Genomic DNA, 16,541 nt, shown 5'->3' on the forward strand with positions numbered 1-16,541 from the left:
TGGCGCTTCGAGTTATGGTAACAGATGAAGAGCTGCAACTTATTTTTCGTCGATAGAATTGATTGACGAAGATCAGCAATCAAAACTTAACTGTTGAGTATTTTAAACAAAAATAAAATGGAAATTTGAGGAAAAATCGTAAATTACAAACTGTAAGCGAAGAGACAAATAGTGAGATCTCTTGCATTTGAATTCAAATGAAATTCATTCAAAATTTTCTGGTTTTGAAACAATTCTGTATGGAACATTTTTCAACCTTCAATTTTGAAATTTAAAAATTATTTTGACAAAATATCGACCGAAAAACATTTTTGCTCACAATTTGTTTTGGCATTAAAGCTGAAAGTTGCAATAAAAGCTGTTTAAAAAGTCTCGATACATTTCCTTCAATATCATCAACATGATAATTTTGACATTTTTATTTGTCCAATCTTTATGGCTCAATGTTTATAATGTAATTTTTGTGCTTCAAAATTGCGATTTACATGGTCGATTACATTCACAAGAATCTTATTTGGACGAAATTAATTTTTTCGCATTTCAAATGCATTGAAAGACATCACCAAAGAAGCCACTTTTAAGCCACTTTTTGAACCAATTTCCCATGGAGTCACATTTCACACCAAACTAACCATCATTTTTGCTTTACATTTACCATTATTGGCTCTATCCTGTTATTATTTATTTTATGATTTACAAGTTTTATCTGATCTGAATACGTAATTGTTTTCACATTTCAATCTTAACCTAACCAGGAAAGCATGAAATGTTTAAACAAGCAAATGAAAAACGGATTCACCAGAAATTGTTTTAAACACATTTAACGAGAAGAGGCAAAGCTGGTAATGAGAACAATTTGTTTTCATTTTTAGGCGAAAAAAAAGAGAAAAATTGAAATTCTTCTTCCCTTCAACTGTTCATTTCCATTAATACATATCACATTTTAATATTATCATTATTATAACAAATATCATTTAATAATAATCATAACAATCATAACAATCATGATGTTAAAAGTATTAGGAAAAGGAGGAAAAAACGGTTTTGATTTAATTCACTTTTATTCATTTTCATCTTTTGTGTTGAACCTTTTTTTCAGAGTTGCAATTTTTACAGTTAAACTTTGTTATCATTGCATTAATGATCATCACAATTGAACTCAAAATATTATCATTAAAATATTATATTCAATAAGAGGAAAGAGAAATGGTAAAAAATAGATTCTCAACATTTTCCGAACAACAACAATTTTCACTTTTTATCTTCTTCTTCTTTCTGTTCATATTAACTTTGAAAAAGAGATGAAATGATTTACTGTATTTAGTGTAACCGGAGATGCTAAATTTCCTGTAGTAAAGGTATTCAATACAAAACAATACTTCTTTTGCTTTTCCTGTTTCATGATAAACTTATTATCATTATCATTTGTATGGACCCAACTCGTGAGTTTGAATCAAATTTCATCCAATATTTTATGCTCACTATTTCAGGGTAAAGCATGATTAACAGATTGAATAAAGAAATTTGAAACAAAAATTCTATTCTAATCTCACTGGGATTGACATTGAAAGTTCAACTGTTTTCCATTCAGACGATTATCTTCAATCAATTTGCAATTCCGTTACGATTTCAACTGTTTAAAGGTCACAATTTTCTCAACGAAAAACGGAAAAAATTTTATTCGATTTTTAGAACTTTTTTTCGGTTCAACATTCATTTTAGTTATGAAAAGTAATATTGAAAAGAAATATTTTTGTATCGAAATTTCGTTTTTAGTCTGAGATAGAAATGAAAAATTCTTGAACAATTCCATTGGAACAATTTTCTTTGGAAAAGTTCTGTTGGAAGAAAAACTAAATTCTTTAAAGTTCTTTTAAATATTTTGAATTTTCGTTTACACACAAAACTTGAAGTAAAATGTTTCGATTAAAAATTGCGATTTTGAAGAATCTTGATTTCGATTTTTACAAATTTTAAAACTCATTTTAATCGAATGCAAAGAACTCAAATTTTTTCGATTTTTTAAAATTTCGATTCTAAGATAGAAATTCAAAACTCTTGAGTGATTCCATTGGAACAATTTTCTTCGGAAAAGTGCTGTTGGAGGATTCATCAAATTCGTTTTTTTACAAAACTTGGAGGAAGTGTTTCGATTAAAAATTGAAATTTTGAAGAATCTTGATTTGGATTTTGAAGTTTAGATGGAAGCTTTTTCCGCTGAACAAAATGATAAAACTCGAGTTTTCGTGATTATCAACTTTTGTTTATTTTCAGCTGTAATATTTGTTTTCAATATTTTGTTTGTTAATAACATTATTATAATGATTTGTGGATGAAAAAAAGTTTGAAATGTTGATAACATTGCGTGTTCATTTGATGGGAGAGACTTAATCATTTTTGTTTTCATGATTGATCATTATTCTTGTTTTCATTTTCATTTTGTTTTCTTGCCATTTGTTGAACCAGTCTTTCGTATTGAATAATTCATATGCTTACATTTTTGTTCATTTTACTTTTTTTACATCAGTTTAAAGCTTTTAAATGTTTCATTGTATAAGACTGATTGAGAATCCTATCAATATCAAGTGTAATAATGAATTATCTGTTTGTCAAAAGTTTACTTATTTCTTCTTCTTCTTCTTTGATTGTTAATTGAACACGAATCTTTCTGTTGATATTAATTGTGATTAACTTGGAGTGAAGTTGAAATGGATGTAGTTGAACACGATCAAGATGATATCGATGGTTAAAGATGATCATCATGGAAAGAAGCTTCTGTCATGATAGATTTTTATCCATAAACAAGCTTCCGTGTTCATCTCTTATTATAACCTTACTATTATATAAATGTTTATACTTTTTTGTGTCTTATTTTGCTTCCTTTAACATGAATAAAGTTAGTTAATAGGAACAAAAAGAAGACAATCTTTCAATAGAGAAAATATTTTCAGGGTAAAAAAGGTGAAACACGAATAGGTAAAAGGGTTGAGTTAAGATTTGAGTATAATTCTGAAAACATTTTCACATGTTTTCCATTCTCATCTGTGTTTGAGTCTTTAATGGTTTACTGATTATTTTTGTTATTAACATTGAAACCATTAACAGGAAAAATGTTATTCAATGAATTGGAAAACAATTTTGCAGTTTCAATTGTCGCTGAAAAGGGAATTATTTTTTCTCTTGTTTTATCTTTGTTTCAACCATCTTTGTGTCATCAGAATTTCTGGTTAATGTTGAGATTTAAGTTGAGTTGGCTTCTCTCATTTTCCAATCAACCTTTTAGTTTTTGCTGTTTTCCCTCAGGATATTCAATGTTGATTGTCCACTTTGTAAACAATCATGTTTACCAATCAAAGTGAATTAGAGTTTATCATTTTGCTATTTCAAGAGTCACCGTGTCACCATCAAATCAGTATTAACTGTTTACTGAAATAATTTTATTCTCGCATACAATTTGAATTGCTTCAAACGATTTAACCTCCTTTTGTTTGCTTAAATCATTATCAATCAGTGAAACATTCATCATTCGTTCAACAATTTAATTTACATTTTTCCAGGCAATCTCAGGTTCTGTCCAAAAAGATATCGACTTTCTGGTTTTCTCAAAATGCCTTTCCAGTGATTAACAGAATTCAATTAACAATCTGTTGGAATCAATGATTTAGTTAGTCAACAATCAGTTTACATAGTTTCATGGATCAATCAAAGCATGATTTAAGATCAATAATATTGGTGAACACTTACAAGCTTTAAAGATGACATTTGAATGAAATTTGAAAAGGAAAATTATTCTTACTTTGAAAGGTAAATTTTCTGTAAATTTATTAGCCCATAATTTTGAAATATTTTTGGTTCCAAGGATTTGATTCGGTTACCATTGAAGTTAATCACTTGAGTATCACTGTGAATCTCTGTGGGTATTTTGGTGAAGGTTAATCCTTTACAATCAACTTCATATTTACCGCCTCTCCAAATGCATTCACATTTTTTAGGACAACCTTGTTTAGTTGATTCACGACGGTTAATTATACGAGATGAAACATGGTTAACATGGTTTGAATGGTGATGATGATGATGATGGTTATGGTGATGAGGGAAAGTATGGTGAGATGAAGCAGTTACATTGGTTTGCTTGGTGTCACAATTAATCCAAGGGATGGAGATAATTAACAATATTAGTTGAAATATAATGGCCACATTTAAAGGTGATGATGGCGACAGAAAGGTTGAAGATAATTTTGACATTGATGATGAGGTAGATGATGGTTGTGATGGTCTGGTTGGTGTTGGTAAACAGCAATGACCAGGAGATTGGGATAACACATGATACCGGTAAATCTGGTCTTCATGTTTAGTTGATGTTAATCCATTGATAAGAGGTGTTTGTTGGGAACACATTAAAGAGATTATCCATTGATTAACTGGATCACTGTGATCTGATTTCATGATGACAGGATAAATGATGGAATGAATGATTACAATGATGGTTGAACTGTCTCATGTCAACCAACAATAATTAAGATGTAAACATTAAAATGGGTAAAACAAGGGATAACAATGGACGACTTTACTTGTGTAAAGAAACCTGTTTTACAATTATTTTCATTTCTGGTTAATGGTTAGAGACACAATTGAATATATTATTGACGATTATTGAATTGACATTGAGGCACACAAATTAATAAACAATTAAACTAGTTGGTTAAATAAATATACAAAATCACATTGACCAAATAGAGGTTTGAGGTAATTGGGAAAAGAGGAAAATTTTACTTCGGTGGATTTGGTTTCATCTTTTTAATTCAATTTTAATATGTTTTAATTGTATTTTGTTTGGTTTAACGGATAAATTCAGATGGTTTAACAAATAACAGTTGATGAGGGTGATGATAATGATGTTGATTATGGTGATATTGTTAGTGGTTTATGTTTTTATCCGTAATTGCAATGTAAAGTGAACAACAATGTTTACTTTTTTGCTGCGTTTCCTCTTTCACTTTTTAGTCCTTCTTTTTTGGTTGCTTTTTGTTTTATATAACCAGAGAAAGACAAATTCACTCAATTTTGGTGAAACAATCACTGAGTTTATTCTGAGTTTTTATCAATATCAGCTTTGAATTGCTATTTCTGTCTCACTCACAATTTTGTCTCTCCTATTCTGGTTTTTTTTCAGCGCAAAATCTCCTTCTAACCAGGCAATCTTTACTTTCTTATACATGTAGATATATTTTTATATTAAACACTTTATCGATCCATTCTCATTTGTAGCTTGTGAGAGACACTTTGTTGTCACTGGGAGTTGAAGATGTTGATGATGAAGATGAAGCAGCGTAATATACATTTATACTAACCTTGTCCATGAAGTGAAACAAGTTTCCTAGGGAGGTTTTAGTATATTATATAACATATATTACCGAACAGGTTCAACTTTTCATTGCTTTTACATTTTCATTCCCGCTTCATAGGCTAAGCTTACTAGGCTGACATCTATGGGATAATTTATTAGTCTAGATATTTTCAAATTTAGTTTGTTTTGTAGTGAATTTTCAACCAATGTTTTCTTAATTCCTTATCATTTGTTGTTTCGAGATTTCGACTTTTCATTTAAAACGCAATAGGTCAATGGTTCTAAATCTAATTGTGTTTTGTTATAGAAATGGCCAGATTTAGTTAATCCCTTAGAAAGTTGGAGTTTAAATTGGCCGGGTCTTAACGAGTCTCCTTGCTGCTTTCACATGGGTTAATGTTTACAAAACTGTTTTTTTTTAATTTTTTTTGTTTTTCTGTTAAACAATGTCATTAAAACTGCAAAGCAGGTTAGTTACTAATTTAAACTGGGTAGCAAATCACGTAAAATCACATTTCAGGTATGTTTATTCTCCCATGATTCAATTTCATGTGATTTTGAGTCTTCCTTTTGTGTTTTGTTTCATGAGTTTTTTTTGTTTTTGTTTGTGTTAGAAAAAGATCGACTCTTTCATTATCGGATGGTTATTCGGCTTTAATTGGATTAGAAGTTCATGTTCAAATCAATGCTTCTTCTAAATTGTTCTCAAGAAGTTCAAATGACTATCTTAGTGCTCCAAACATCAATGTTTCACTATTTGATGCATCTATACCTGGTACTCTTCCCGTTATAAATCAGTACTGTGTTGAATCGGCTATTAAAAGTGGAATTGCTCTTAACTGTTCCATTAATGAAAAATGTCTATTTGATAGAAAACACTATTTATATCCAGATTCCCCACATGGATTTCAAATAACTCAAAAACGAGAACCTATTGCCACGGATGGCTATATTAACTTTGTTTTGCCAAAAACCAAGGATCGAGAAAGCGAAATAAAACGTGTTAACTTAAGGCAAATTCAGTTAGAGCAAGACACTGGTAAAACTCTGAAAGACATCAAAACTGGTGCTGTTTACATTGATCTGAATAGATGTGGGGTTGGCTTAATGGAATTCGTATTTGAACCTGAATTGTATAATCAAGTCGAAGCTTATCATCTTGTCAAAGAACTTATTCACATCTTGACGAGGTAAAATTTATTCACCATCATATTGGTCATTGTATTTAAAAAAATTTTATTTCTTAGGATTGACACTTCAACCTGCAAAATGGAGGAAGGAGCTTTACGTGTTGATGCTAATGTGTCAGTATCTCCCATTGATGGACCTATTGGTAATCGAGTAGAGTTGAAAAATCTCAACTCTTTGCAAAGCTTAGCAAAAGGAATTGAATTTGAGATATCTAGACATTTGGAAGCTTTAAAGAAGGGCTTACTTGTTCCCAGTGAGACTCGTTTTTATGATCCTGTTCGCAAAAAAACTTTCCCTATGAGAGATAAAGATAATGTTGAAGATTATCGTTATATGCCTGAACCGAATCTGCCTCCATTAGAATTATCAAATGACAACAATGTTGCAGATATTGATGAACATCAAGTGATTTCCATCGCCAAAATCAAAGAAACAATGCCAAGTTTACCAGATAATGAACGAGAAGTTCTAATCAATCGATTCAAATTATCCATTGAGACCGCACAATTGATTGTTGCATCTGATTTGTTCCCGTTTTTTAGCTCAATCATCGATTTGAATCCTAACTATCCTGTCGCAAGAATTGGTTCATTTGTTGCAAGAGATTTATCGGCTATTCTCAATGACAACCGAGTAAGAATAGATGAAGTTGGTCTGACTCCGCAATTTATTCTCGAAGCATTTCACTTGGTTGAACAGGGAGTTCTTACGATGTACATTGTTCAAGATATAATCCAGTTAGCAATAAATGGTGACAAGCGAAGTGTACGAGAAATTGTAAAAGACCATGGCTGGTGGCTAACACAGAATGAGAAGGAATTAACTGAAAATTGTTTGAAGATAGTTGATGCTTACCCAATTGCTGCATTTAATGCTAAACGAAATAACCAGTATTCAATAGATTGGCTTTGTGAACGAGTTTTGAAAGAAACCAATTTAAAATCGACTCGTAATGTGGTTAGAACTATAATTAAACTAATTTTAGAAGGGCGAGATATTAAAGCCATGAAAAAAGCTGCAATTAAAGCAGATAAGCAAAATAAAGAGGAAGATTTTTTAATTGGCTCGAGCAAAGATTCAATTTAAAACATTAACTTTGCTATTAACTTTATCTTTATTCAGTCATTTTGTTGATATAAATTTTCCTATGTCGAAAGATGCTCATCATTTGTAAATAATTGTTTTGTAGTTAATTTAAAACTAAATTGTTATTAAATACCTAATAAATTTAAATCAGAAAAAATTATCAAGTTGATTGATTTCGCATGTTTTCCGAAGAAATACAATTCAAGACTCTTCAACATCTGCTTAAGATAAGGTGTGTGTTATAGACCATTATGATGAACAAGTTCTTATCCGATGTTGCTAGTTGAAAAAACTGTAAGATCAAACCTCGTCTCATTTTTTTCTATCGACATTAACTCTAATTTCATATTTTGATCGTTATATCCTTTTACCATTAACCTAAACACCTTGTCATATATAATTAACTGTTATTAATTAGAAAATTAAATTTAAACTATGTCACGTTGTGTTGTCAGTTAAACTAACCAATCCTGTTTCTTTTCATAAGCACATTGTACAATCTTCCTCTTTTGTCTGTCTGTTTCTCTTTGGTGACTTTAACTGAAAGAAGAGCGGGCTTTAAGGTAATGTGTAATAGTGTTTAACCATATATTCCGTTTGATTCCTGATTCAATACGCGATTTAAATTTTATTTATTTGTATCTGGATATTCAATCATCCTAACCTTGTTTTTTAATGCTTCTTTTTTCAAATTTCCTCTCTGTAGGTTGCGATTGTTGGGTAAACTGTCAATTTTTTTATACTGTAAATCAGTAAAATAACTCAGCTTATCTTTCTGCTTAAGTCTGAGTTTCGACCAAATTATTAATGATGGAGATGGATACTTCAACTAGTCCTTGGGCCGGTGCTCAATCACTTAATCGGAGCTTAACTGGATCGCCATCTCAACCTACCTATGGCACTCGATCTCCTCCAAACCAAGTAATCGTGCCTCAAGAGTTGCCTTCTCAATTAATTGACAAATATCTAGCTACTGATGCTAATTTTCTCCAAATCCATGATGCTATCAAAGCTTCAACGGGTGAGTTATCAAATTTAAAATGAAAATATCTTACCAGGCTACATAGATATGTGATAACTTTTCACTCTTTCTTTGCTTCACAGGCTATCCTACTATTAGCGGTCTTCAAGATACCGATTATCCAAATATTAGTGATCTATCTTCAGCTCTCGGAAGTTTAACTCAACTAGACAAAATAACAACCATACCATTGCCATCGGGCATTGTTGAACAATTTAACCGTAAGTCATTTTTGGTTTTCATGCACAACTTACCATGTACTTACATGTTTCATCATAACTCTATCTCCACAGATGTACAACAAAATTGTGAAATGGGAATCTTTACTGAAATTAAACGAGCTTGGCTTACAGTTGACAGTACGATTTACCTTTGGTCTTACGATAATGGCAGTGACATGGCATACTATGATGGCTTAACTGAAGTAATCATTGGAGTTGCTCTTCTCAAACCTAAACCTGGTAATGCTGCTTTAATTTTTTCTTTTCATGTTAAAGTTCTATTTTAACTTATATTTCTTATTTTTAAATCTCAGGAATTTTCAAAGATAACATAAAATATGTTCTCTGCTTAACAACTCTTGTTGAAATCGTTCTGCTTGGTATACAATATCGTGAAAGCGGTACCGAGATGATTGATGATCTCCATGTAGATTTTGAACCTTTATTCACTATAGCCACTGACAATACAGCTATGCCCGTAATTCAAGGAACAGATGATGGAAGAATATTTTTGGGTGGAAAGGATGGTTCTCTGTATGAGGCTATGTACCAAGCTCACGAAACCTGGTTTAGAAAGAAAAGCTGGAAAATCAACCATTCAAGCTCAACTCTTTCTTTCCTAGTACCTTCCTTACTTTCATTCTATGACAAGAATCCCATCGTTCAAATTGAAATCGACAATAGTCGTCACATCCTATTCACCCGATCAGAGAAAGGTACTATCGAAGTTTATGATTTAGGTACAGACGGAAAGGATATGGCCAAAGTTGCTACAAAAAGTGCCCACGCAATTAGCTCACAAGCCGCTTCCTTAGCTCGTAATATTGAGGCAGAAAATTTTCGCACTATTAGCCATATCTGTGCAGTTTCTGAAAGTGAATCTACTTTCATTAATTTGATTGGTTTCACTGAAACGGGAATTCGTATTTATTTTTCTACTAACAACACTCAAAAGTATGAGCAAAGACCTGATTCACTCAACATTGTTCACATAAGATTACCTCCAGGATACTCAGCAGCATCACCTCCTCAACGTCCTTCTAACATTTATCTGGCCTCATATGCTCGAAGTACTACTATCATGGTTTCTGTAACCAGCGATGGTAGAGCTATTCTTTGGACTTTGTCGTCAGACGCCTTTGCATTTGATAACCAGTTGATGGAATTGTTCAGTGTTCATCCGATTAGTAGTCGTGTTTGGCGTATGAGAGAAGAGAGTAAACCACTTTTAATTAAAAAGTATATACCAATTAATGTTGGCATCAACAAAGTCGTCAATCTTGAACCCCCGGTGATGATCACTCAAGATTTTGAAGATCAAAGAAAATTTATTTTCCTATCCTCTCAAGGTGTTCATATCGCTTACAAACCAAGACCAGTTGACCATTTGAAACAATTACTCGTTGATAACCAAGGTTTTGAAAATGAAGCAGTAAAGAGTTTTTTCCGTCTATATGGGGAAGCTCAAAGCTGCTGCATGGCTTTGTCCATTGCATGTCAAACTACTTCACCGGTGGAAAAACATGTGGCTGAGTGGGCAACTTTAGCATTCTTCCGTTATGGTGGTGATCCTCAAGTTTTAACAGCCCCTAATCAAACTCCACAATCACAGCAGCAGCCTGTGATACAAAGCACTGGTACTCCATCACATTCCATAAGTCAACAATTTACACCTCATATTGCGAATTTAGGCGGGCAAGTTTCAACTCCGATTTCATCTACGCCTCGTTTTTCATCACCGTTGCGAACGGTTCCAGCATCTCCCATTGCTCGCTCAACCAGTGTAATTAAAACTGCTCCGCATCATGACCCGGCACAATTTACTCCTTCAAGCTCTGTTATTCGAAATCGGCAATCATATATCGCCAACCAATCTGGCTTGTATGGACAGCAAGCTCATCCCTTTAATGAAACCTTGATTTCAGGAAAGCCCACCTCCCCTCCAGCTCAACAAGTTCAATATGGAATGTCAAACAAACTTATTGGACTTTACTTGTATGTTGCTCGGGTTATTAGACCAATCTGGAATTTAAATTGTGTTAAATCTGAGCCAATCAAACCACCACCAAAAGAAGGATTGAAAGAAAATATTTCATGCGCCATATCAGATGCCGAGATGAGAGTGTATCTAGAAAAGTTGAACAATTTAAAACAATTTTTGATAAAAAATATCCAATTTTCGCCAATTCCTGATAACGAGATGCCACACTATTCAGAATCCACCACAATTACCTTTTCTAGCCCGAATCAAATCAATCCCATTATTGAGAGAGCTTCATTTAATAATGTTCTTACTTTAATCAAGAGGTGCCTTGAAACAATTGGACTTTTACGTATAACTTATGAACATAAATTTCCAGAAATTGTTAAAAATCTTTCACCAGACATTATTGCTAAGCTTAAAGGTACAACTTTCCGAAGCTTAATCAACGAAGGAGAAGATATCTGTGTCCATTTAGCTTCTTCACTGGTGCAAAAGTATATTGAAGATTCAGTGAGTACAGATTCAATCAGCCGTAGATTAAATGAAGCGTGCCCGTCCATCTTCAAGCATGAAAATGCTCTCCAAGCCAAAGCTCATGAAACACTGATCAAAGCTCGTCGAACCAAGGATGATACTGAACGATTTAAGCTTATTAATGAAGCTCTGACCACTTTCAAGTCCATTGGAGCTCGAGCAAACTTGAAACAAGCTTGTGATCTTCTGAAAACAGTACATGCTTATGTTGACATCGTCAATCTTTGTTTGAATACAGCGTTACTCCGGGACAAAGAAAATATCGGAATGTACTTCCATAAAAACAGTGGGAACGTTATCCAACAGTTTCAAAGTGCTACTAGCAACAGAACCTTCTACCCTTACGACACCAAATACTTTGGGGATGAAAAACAGGCTTCCATTATTAGTTCCCGACTTGAATGCTATCGAATTATATTAGATACATATGAACATCTATTGCAATTAGTTGAACATCCAATGTGTAATGTAGCTCAACCTACCTCATCCCAAAAAGATAACGAAGATTATATTGCACCTTTAACTAAAGAAGAGGCTCTCAATTACAGTAAGGCTGTACTCAAAGCTGCTATCGCTTCAGACGATGAACTTGCCCATGTGACCATCTATGACTGGTTGTATGATCATCAACAGGTTGACAAATTACTGGAAATTCAATCATCTTACTTGGAAAATTACCTTAAAACTAAAGCGGCTCACTTTGGTGAATCAACTCAATTGATGGATCTTTTATGGATGTATTATGAACGAAATGGCAACTTCAGAGCAGCTGCTCACATTCTTGATGATTTGGCTGAGCGTTATGGTTCTGAATCCGATTTGTTAAAACGATTGGAATACCTTTCTAGAGCTATTATTTGTCTGAAAAGTTGTCAAAGCCATCCTGGACTTGCTGTTACCAATGAGAAACATTTCAAGCCAAGTGGCGAACTATTGCACGATTTGGAGGAGAAAATGGAAGTTGCTCGATTACAATTACAAGTTATGGAAAATTTGTCCCAAAGAGCCGATGCATCAACGCCAAACATCAAAGAAGCTATCAAAAAGCTTAATGAAGAGCTTCTAGACATCACCTTGCTATACAATGAATACGCTGAGAAGTTTGACCTTCCAGAATGTCAATTAGCCATTGTTTATGCTGCCTCATTTAACGATCCTGATTTGATAAGATCTCTTTGGAAGCGAATATTTGACAAAGAATTGGCTGATTCATCGAACAAGCCTATTTCTGTGAGAAAAACTCTTCTCGTCAACAAACTTCAACATTTATGCAAATTATATTTGCCTTGTGAAAGATATTTCCCATTAGGTAAGTTCCAAGTTGCTTTTACATTTTGAAAAATCATTATTCTAATTCCATACATTTCTTCACCTTTCAGACTTTATTATCCAATACTTGGAAAATATAACTCAACCCATGGAATTTGAAAGAAGTTGGCTTGCCGCATCACTTTTATCTTGTGGGATTGGTTTCTCACAATTAGTAGATATTTATCATAAACTGTATCAATCAAGAGATCCAACCATCTCATGGTATAAAAAATCAATTCAACTCCTCGAAGTGTCACACTGGCTGTTCTCTAAATTTTGTGAAAGTCCACTTTTAGTTACTTTAACTGAAAGGTATTTATTTGTTTTTCATTTAAATTTTTTAATCATTTTACAATTAACTAACATTTCCTTTCTATTATCTTCAGACGACAATTCACAGCTAAATGTTTGGATCTAATTGCTGAATATGTAATAGACCTTCAATCTAATAATCTTTCGGATCCACAAGTATCACACCTGATTAGCCAATTTAGAGATATTCAAGCTAAATTAGAAGGAATGACTTTTTAATTATATTTTTTAAATCTCTTGTTAATTGTAATAAGAAATGAAAAGTTTCTCAATGTAATCCCGCCTGTTTTTTGTTTTGGAAAATTCAAGGTCAACTTGTTTCACTCTCAATGGCGCCAAATCATTCAATGGAAAGAATACACGAAACCGGTAGAAATTAACGAAATGAACAGAAACAGAGTATCAATTTTTTCCGAATGGCTTTTATTCAAACTTCTTCATTTTGTATTACTTTTTTTTAATCTTCTTTTTATTCGAAGGAGTTTGTTTTTTAAGCTATATGTCTTTTTTTCATGTTAGATTATCAAAGATGATACAATTTACTTAGTCATTAGTCATGACTGATTTGAATTTGTGTTTAAATATTCAAATTTTGAATAGGATTTATATTTAGTATTGAAGAATGGGAAAAAGAAGCAAAAAGAAAGGTAGAAGAAGACGAAAAAAAGGTTAAGGGATGAAATGGAAAATTGACAGGCAAAGGACAAAAAAGGTTGACACGTGAAAAGTTTTGGTGTGAAAACAGAATCACAGATAGATTCTGAGAATGGTGAATCGTAAATTATCTTATTTCGGCGGAAAAAAGCAGAGAAAGAACCAATACGATGCCAATATTGATATATCGATAATTAGATTACGATGGAATCGTCGAAAGTAAATTCAGTCGGTGATGAGTTGGTATTAATTTGTCATCTTTGAATAATTTCTGCGTAGTTGCTGCTGGTATTCTCGGTGTCGATGTTTGTTGTAATCGTGATTTCATGAGTGAAAGTGGAGATGTTCTTCAATTTGAATGGTTATAACAAATAACTAGTCTAATAAGGAGCATAATACCATCCTCGACGCCTGTTCAGGAACAATGAAAAATAAATGAATGACTAAATTGATGAGGAAAACTTTTATCTCTTTCTCCACTCGGAGTCAACACTTACGGCCTTCTAGCTGGTCTGAAACCCATCCAAGCTGCGCCTCTACCCATATATCCTCTGCGTGAAGCTCTCATTGCACCACGAGGTGGACGAGCAGTGATGCTAAGTCCAGGTGTGTTGGTCCTTTTTACGTTTACTTTAATTTGTCTGCCTTTAAAAAGTGAGTCGTCAAGCGCCATTGCTGTTTGGACAGAATCTTTTTCAGCGAATTCAATGTAAGCAAAGCTATAATAAAGAAGAAAAAATTATCAATAATTGTAAATGTTTGTACTTGTGACAAGAGCTGTTAAAAAAAATACCAACCCTTTAGGGTGCCCACTGAATTTGTCACATAAAATGGTAACACGATTTATAGATCCACAACCATGAAAATGACGCTCTAAATCATCAGCAGTAGCTGAATAGTCGACCTAAAAATGAAAACATAATCGGTGAAAAACATGTTCAAGTATCAGATGTCATCAATCAGTATAATTCAACTAAAAATCAATCATTAAAACATTGAAAATCTAAACTAAAATACAGAGTCTAATTTTGTTCGCTTACAATTGTAAATAATGATGATTGAAATATCGAATATGTACTGAATTGATAAAAAACTAAGGGTATGGAAAAGATGTTACTTACATTACCAACATAAATAGACCTGGCGTCAACCTCTCTTTTCTCCTCAGGAGATAAGCCAGCAGTACCTGTTTGAAGATGAAATGACAACATTAGACTCCATTGTAAGGGTTGATAAAATCAGATTTCTCCGGACATGCAAGTTTGGTAGTAAAGATGGAAGAATACTTACTTGATGAACTTAAATTCATCTGTTTTTCAGCTTCGTCTTGCATTTGTTTTAACTTTTCTGCTTCTTCTTCCATTTCTCTGACACGAGCTTTTATTTCTTCCAGATCCTGTAAGAGCAAATATATTTGATTAAGAACGATGATAAGTGAGAGGTTTTAAGCAAAATGTTGGTCATTATGATGGTAGAGAACAATAGATAACATCAAAGATGAAATAAAGATCAAAACAGAAATCAATGTGATTGTCACTCTATCATACTAATTGCACGTTTACGTCAACTATCTCCACAGGGAAGATACATAAACAGTGTAATTACAAATAAACACTTAAAACAATGAAATTTTAAATTAACATACCGGGTCATCTGGATTATCATTGGATTGTTGAGACATGGTTGAATTGTGTTCACCATCCATCATCATTTCATTACTAGTTTCATTAAAACTTCCTAATTGATTATCACCATTCTCTCTATTAACTAATTCACTAAGTTTTTGTTTTGATTCAGACATGATAATCAAATAAACTACAGTAAATTGAAATAATTGAAGAAAGTGTATAAATATCAGACTGATACAAATCAAAAAACCTTTTGGTTTCTCAGGCAAAAATCAGGCAATTTTCACAAAAAAATAGGTACTGACATCTGCTAGCAACAAAATTTATCACTACTTCAAAGAAATAACCAGAAAAACAGTGGCATCTATCAAGATAGATATCAACTATTGAAGCTGAAATTTCAGTAAATGTTGATAAATTGTAAACAATTCATGAACAAAAACAAAAGTCTGACAAATCTGGGAAAATAAAATACTGAAATTTACCTTTGATTGTTTATGGTATTCCTAAAAGGTTTTGTTGAACACAAAATAAGCAAACTGTGATGATAATCAAACTAACAAGTTGTAAGTTGTAAAATTTGTCAAGTCGACGATTGTTGATGTGAATCAAAACTGAAATGCTTTTCTGTTGAAAATTTAGAACCTTTATATCCTTAGACAACTGCGTTAAGACACTTTGTAAAGCAAGATAAATCGGTTTAAACGTAAACTGATTAACCAGATTGATCTACTTTAAATAAAACGCATTAATATCAGGGAAGGATTAAAAGGCTTTAGGGTTTGGAGGTTTAAAATCGAGTCATGAATTGTCATCTTTATCATCTTATATTTCTCTATTTTACATTGACTCAGAACTCAACATTTCTGTGTTGAAATTTAAAACGTTTAATATAATTATTAATCTTGTTAACCAAATATTAAAGCATCTGATTATTATTGCGTTGATTCGCGATGATTTAACTAATCATCAACGATAGATGGAGCTTTTCACTATCTTCTGATGTTGCAATGGTTATGTTGTTTTTCCATAGATGGTGCTTTTTTTGTCAGCTTTGATGCAATTTAAAACAATTTGTTTTTAAAATTAATTGATCAATTAAAAGAAAAAAATAGCTTGATTGTTTTCAGCATCCTCCGATTATTAAAATCTTTATCTTCCTCTGTTTCTCTTCTTCATCTTCTCTACTTTCTCCTCGTCTTTCTTCGTCTCTTTCTTCATTCTTTCTTCATTCTTTCTCACGCTTACTTTG

At 32.6% G+C, this 16,541-nt stretch overlaps 4 protein-coding genes across 4 annotated transcripts in view; 2 read left to right on the forward strand and 2 right to left on the reverse strand.

The window, feature by feature from the left end:
- Nucleotides 1-5,071, reverse strand: part of LOC107368841 (uncharacterized) — a 78,146-nt gene extending 73,075 nt beyond the window's left edge. Inside the window, exon 1 of the mRNA XM_015936731.3 lies at nucleotides 3,797-5,071. Coding sequence (XP_015792217.2) covers nucleotides 3,797-4,446 — 650 coding nt within the window. The 5' untranslated portion in view covers nucleotides 4,447-5,071. The remainder of the gene's footprint in view (nucleotides 1-3,796) is intronic.
- A 438-nt stretch (nucleotides 5,072-5,509) lies between these two features.
- On the forward strand, nucleotides 5,510-7,781 carry LOC107368866 (glutamyl-tRNA(Gln) amidotransferase subunit B, mitochondrial). Its single transcript, XM_015936756.3, has 3 exons — nucleotides 5,510-5,867; nucleotides 5,962-6,537; nucleotides 6,595-7,781. Exons 1-3 carry the CDS (start codon nucleotides 5,794-5,796, stop codon nucleotides 7,622-7,624), a joined length of 1,680 nt encoding a protein of 559 aa, XP_015792242.1. The 5' UTR covers nucleotides 5,510-5,793; the 3' UTR covers nucleotides 7,625-7,781.
- Nucleotides 7,782-8,143: 362 nt separating this feature from the next.
- Nucleotides 8,144-13,337, forward strand: Nup154 (nuclear pore complex protein Nup154). Its single transcript, XM_015936624.3, has 7 exons — nucleotides 8,144-8,187; nucleotides 8,331-8,645; nucleotides 8,729-8,866; nucleotides 8,939-9,106; nucleotides 9,181-12,693; nucleotides 12,764-13,007; nucleotides 13,082-13,337. Exons 2-7 carry the CDS (start codon nucleotides 8,432-8,434, stop codon nucleotides 13,224-13,226), a joined length of 4,422 nt encoding a protein of 1,473 aa, XP_015792110.2. The 5' UTR covers nucleotides 8,144-8,187; nucleotides 8,331-8,431; the 3' UTR covers nucleotides 13,227-13,337.
- A 72-nt stretch (nucleotides 13,338-13,409) lies between these two features.
- Pabp2 (poly(A) binding protein nuclear 1) lies at nucleotides 13,410-15,535 on the reverse strand. Its single transcript, XM_015936625.3, has 6 exons — nucleotides 15,307-15,535; nucleotides 14,952-15,057; nucleotides 14,783-14,847; nucleotides 14,459-14,565; nucleotides 14,159-14,380; nucleotides 13,410-14,072 (listed from the first exon to the last, which is right to left on the reverse strand). The coding sequence occupies exons 1-6, from the start codon at nucleotides 15,460-15,462 to the stop codon at nucleotides 14,042-14,044; spliced, it is 687 nt and encodes a 228-aa protein (XP_015792111.1). The 5' UTR covers nucleotides 15,463-15,535; the 3' UTR covers nucleotides 13,410-14,041.
- Between the last annotated feature and the right edge of the window lie 1,006 nt (nucleotides 15,536-16,541).

Source organism: Tetranychus urticae, chromosome 2 (assembly GCF_039701765.1).
Source record: "Tetranychus urticae isolate SD_2017Ah chromosome 2, NJAU_TeUrti_SD_1.0, whole genome shotgun sequence".
NCBI classification, from domain to species: Eukaryota; Metazoa; Arthropoda; class Arachnida; order Trombidiformes; family Tetranychidae; genus Tetranychus; species Tetranychus urticae.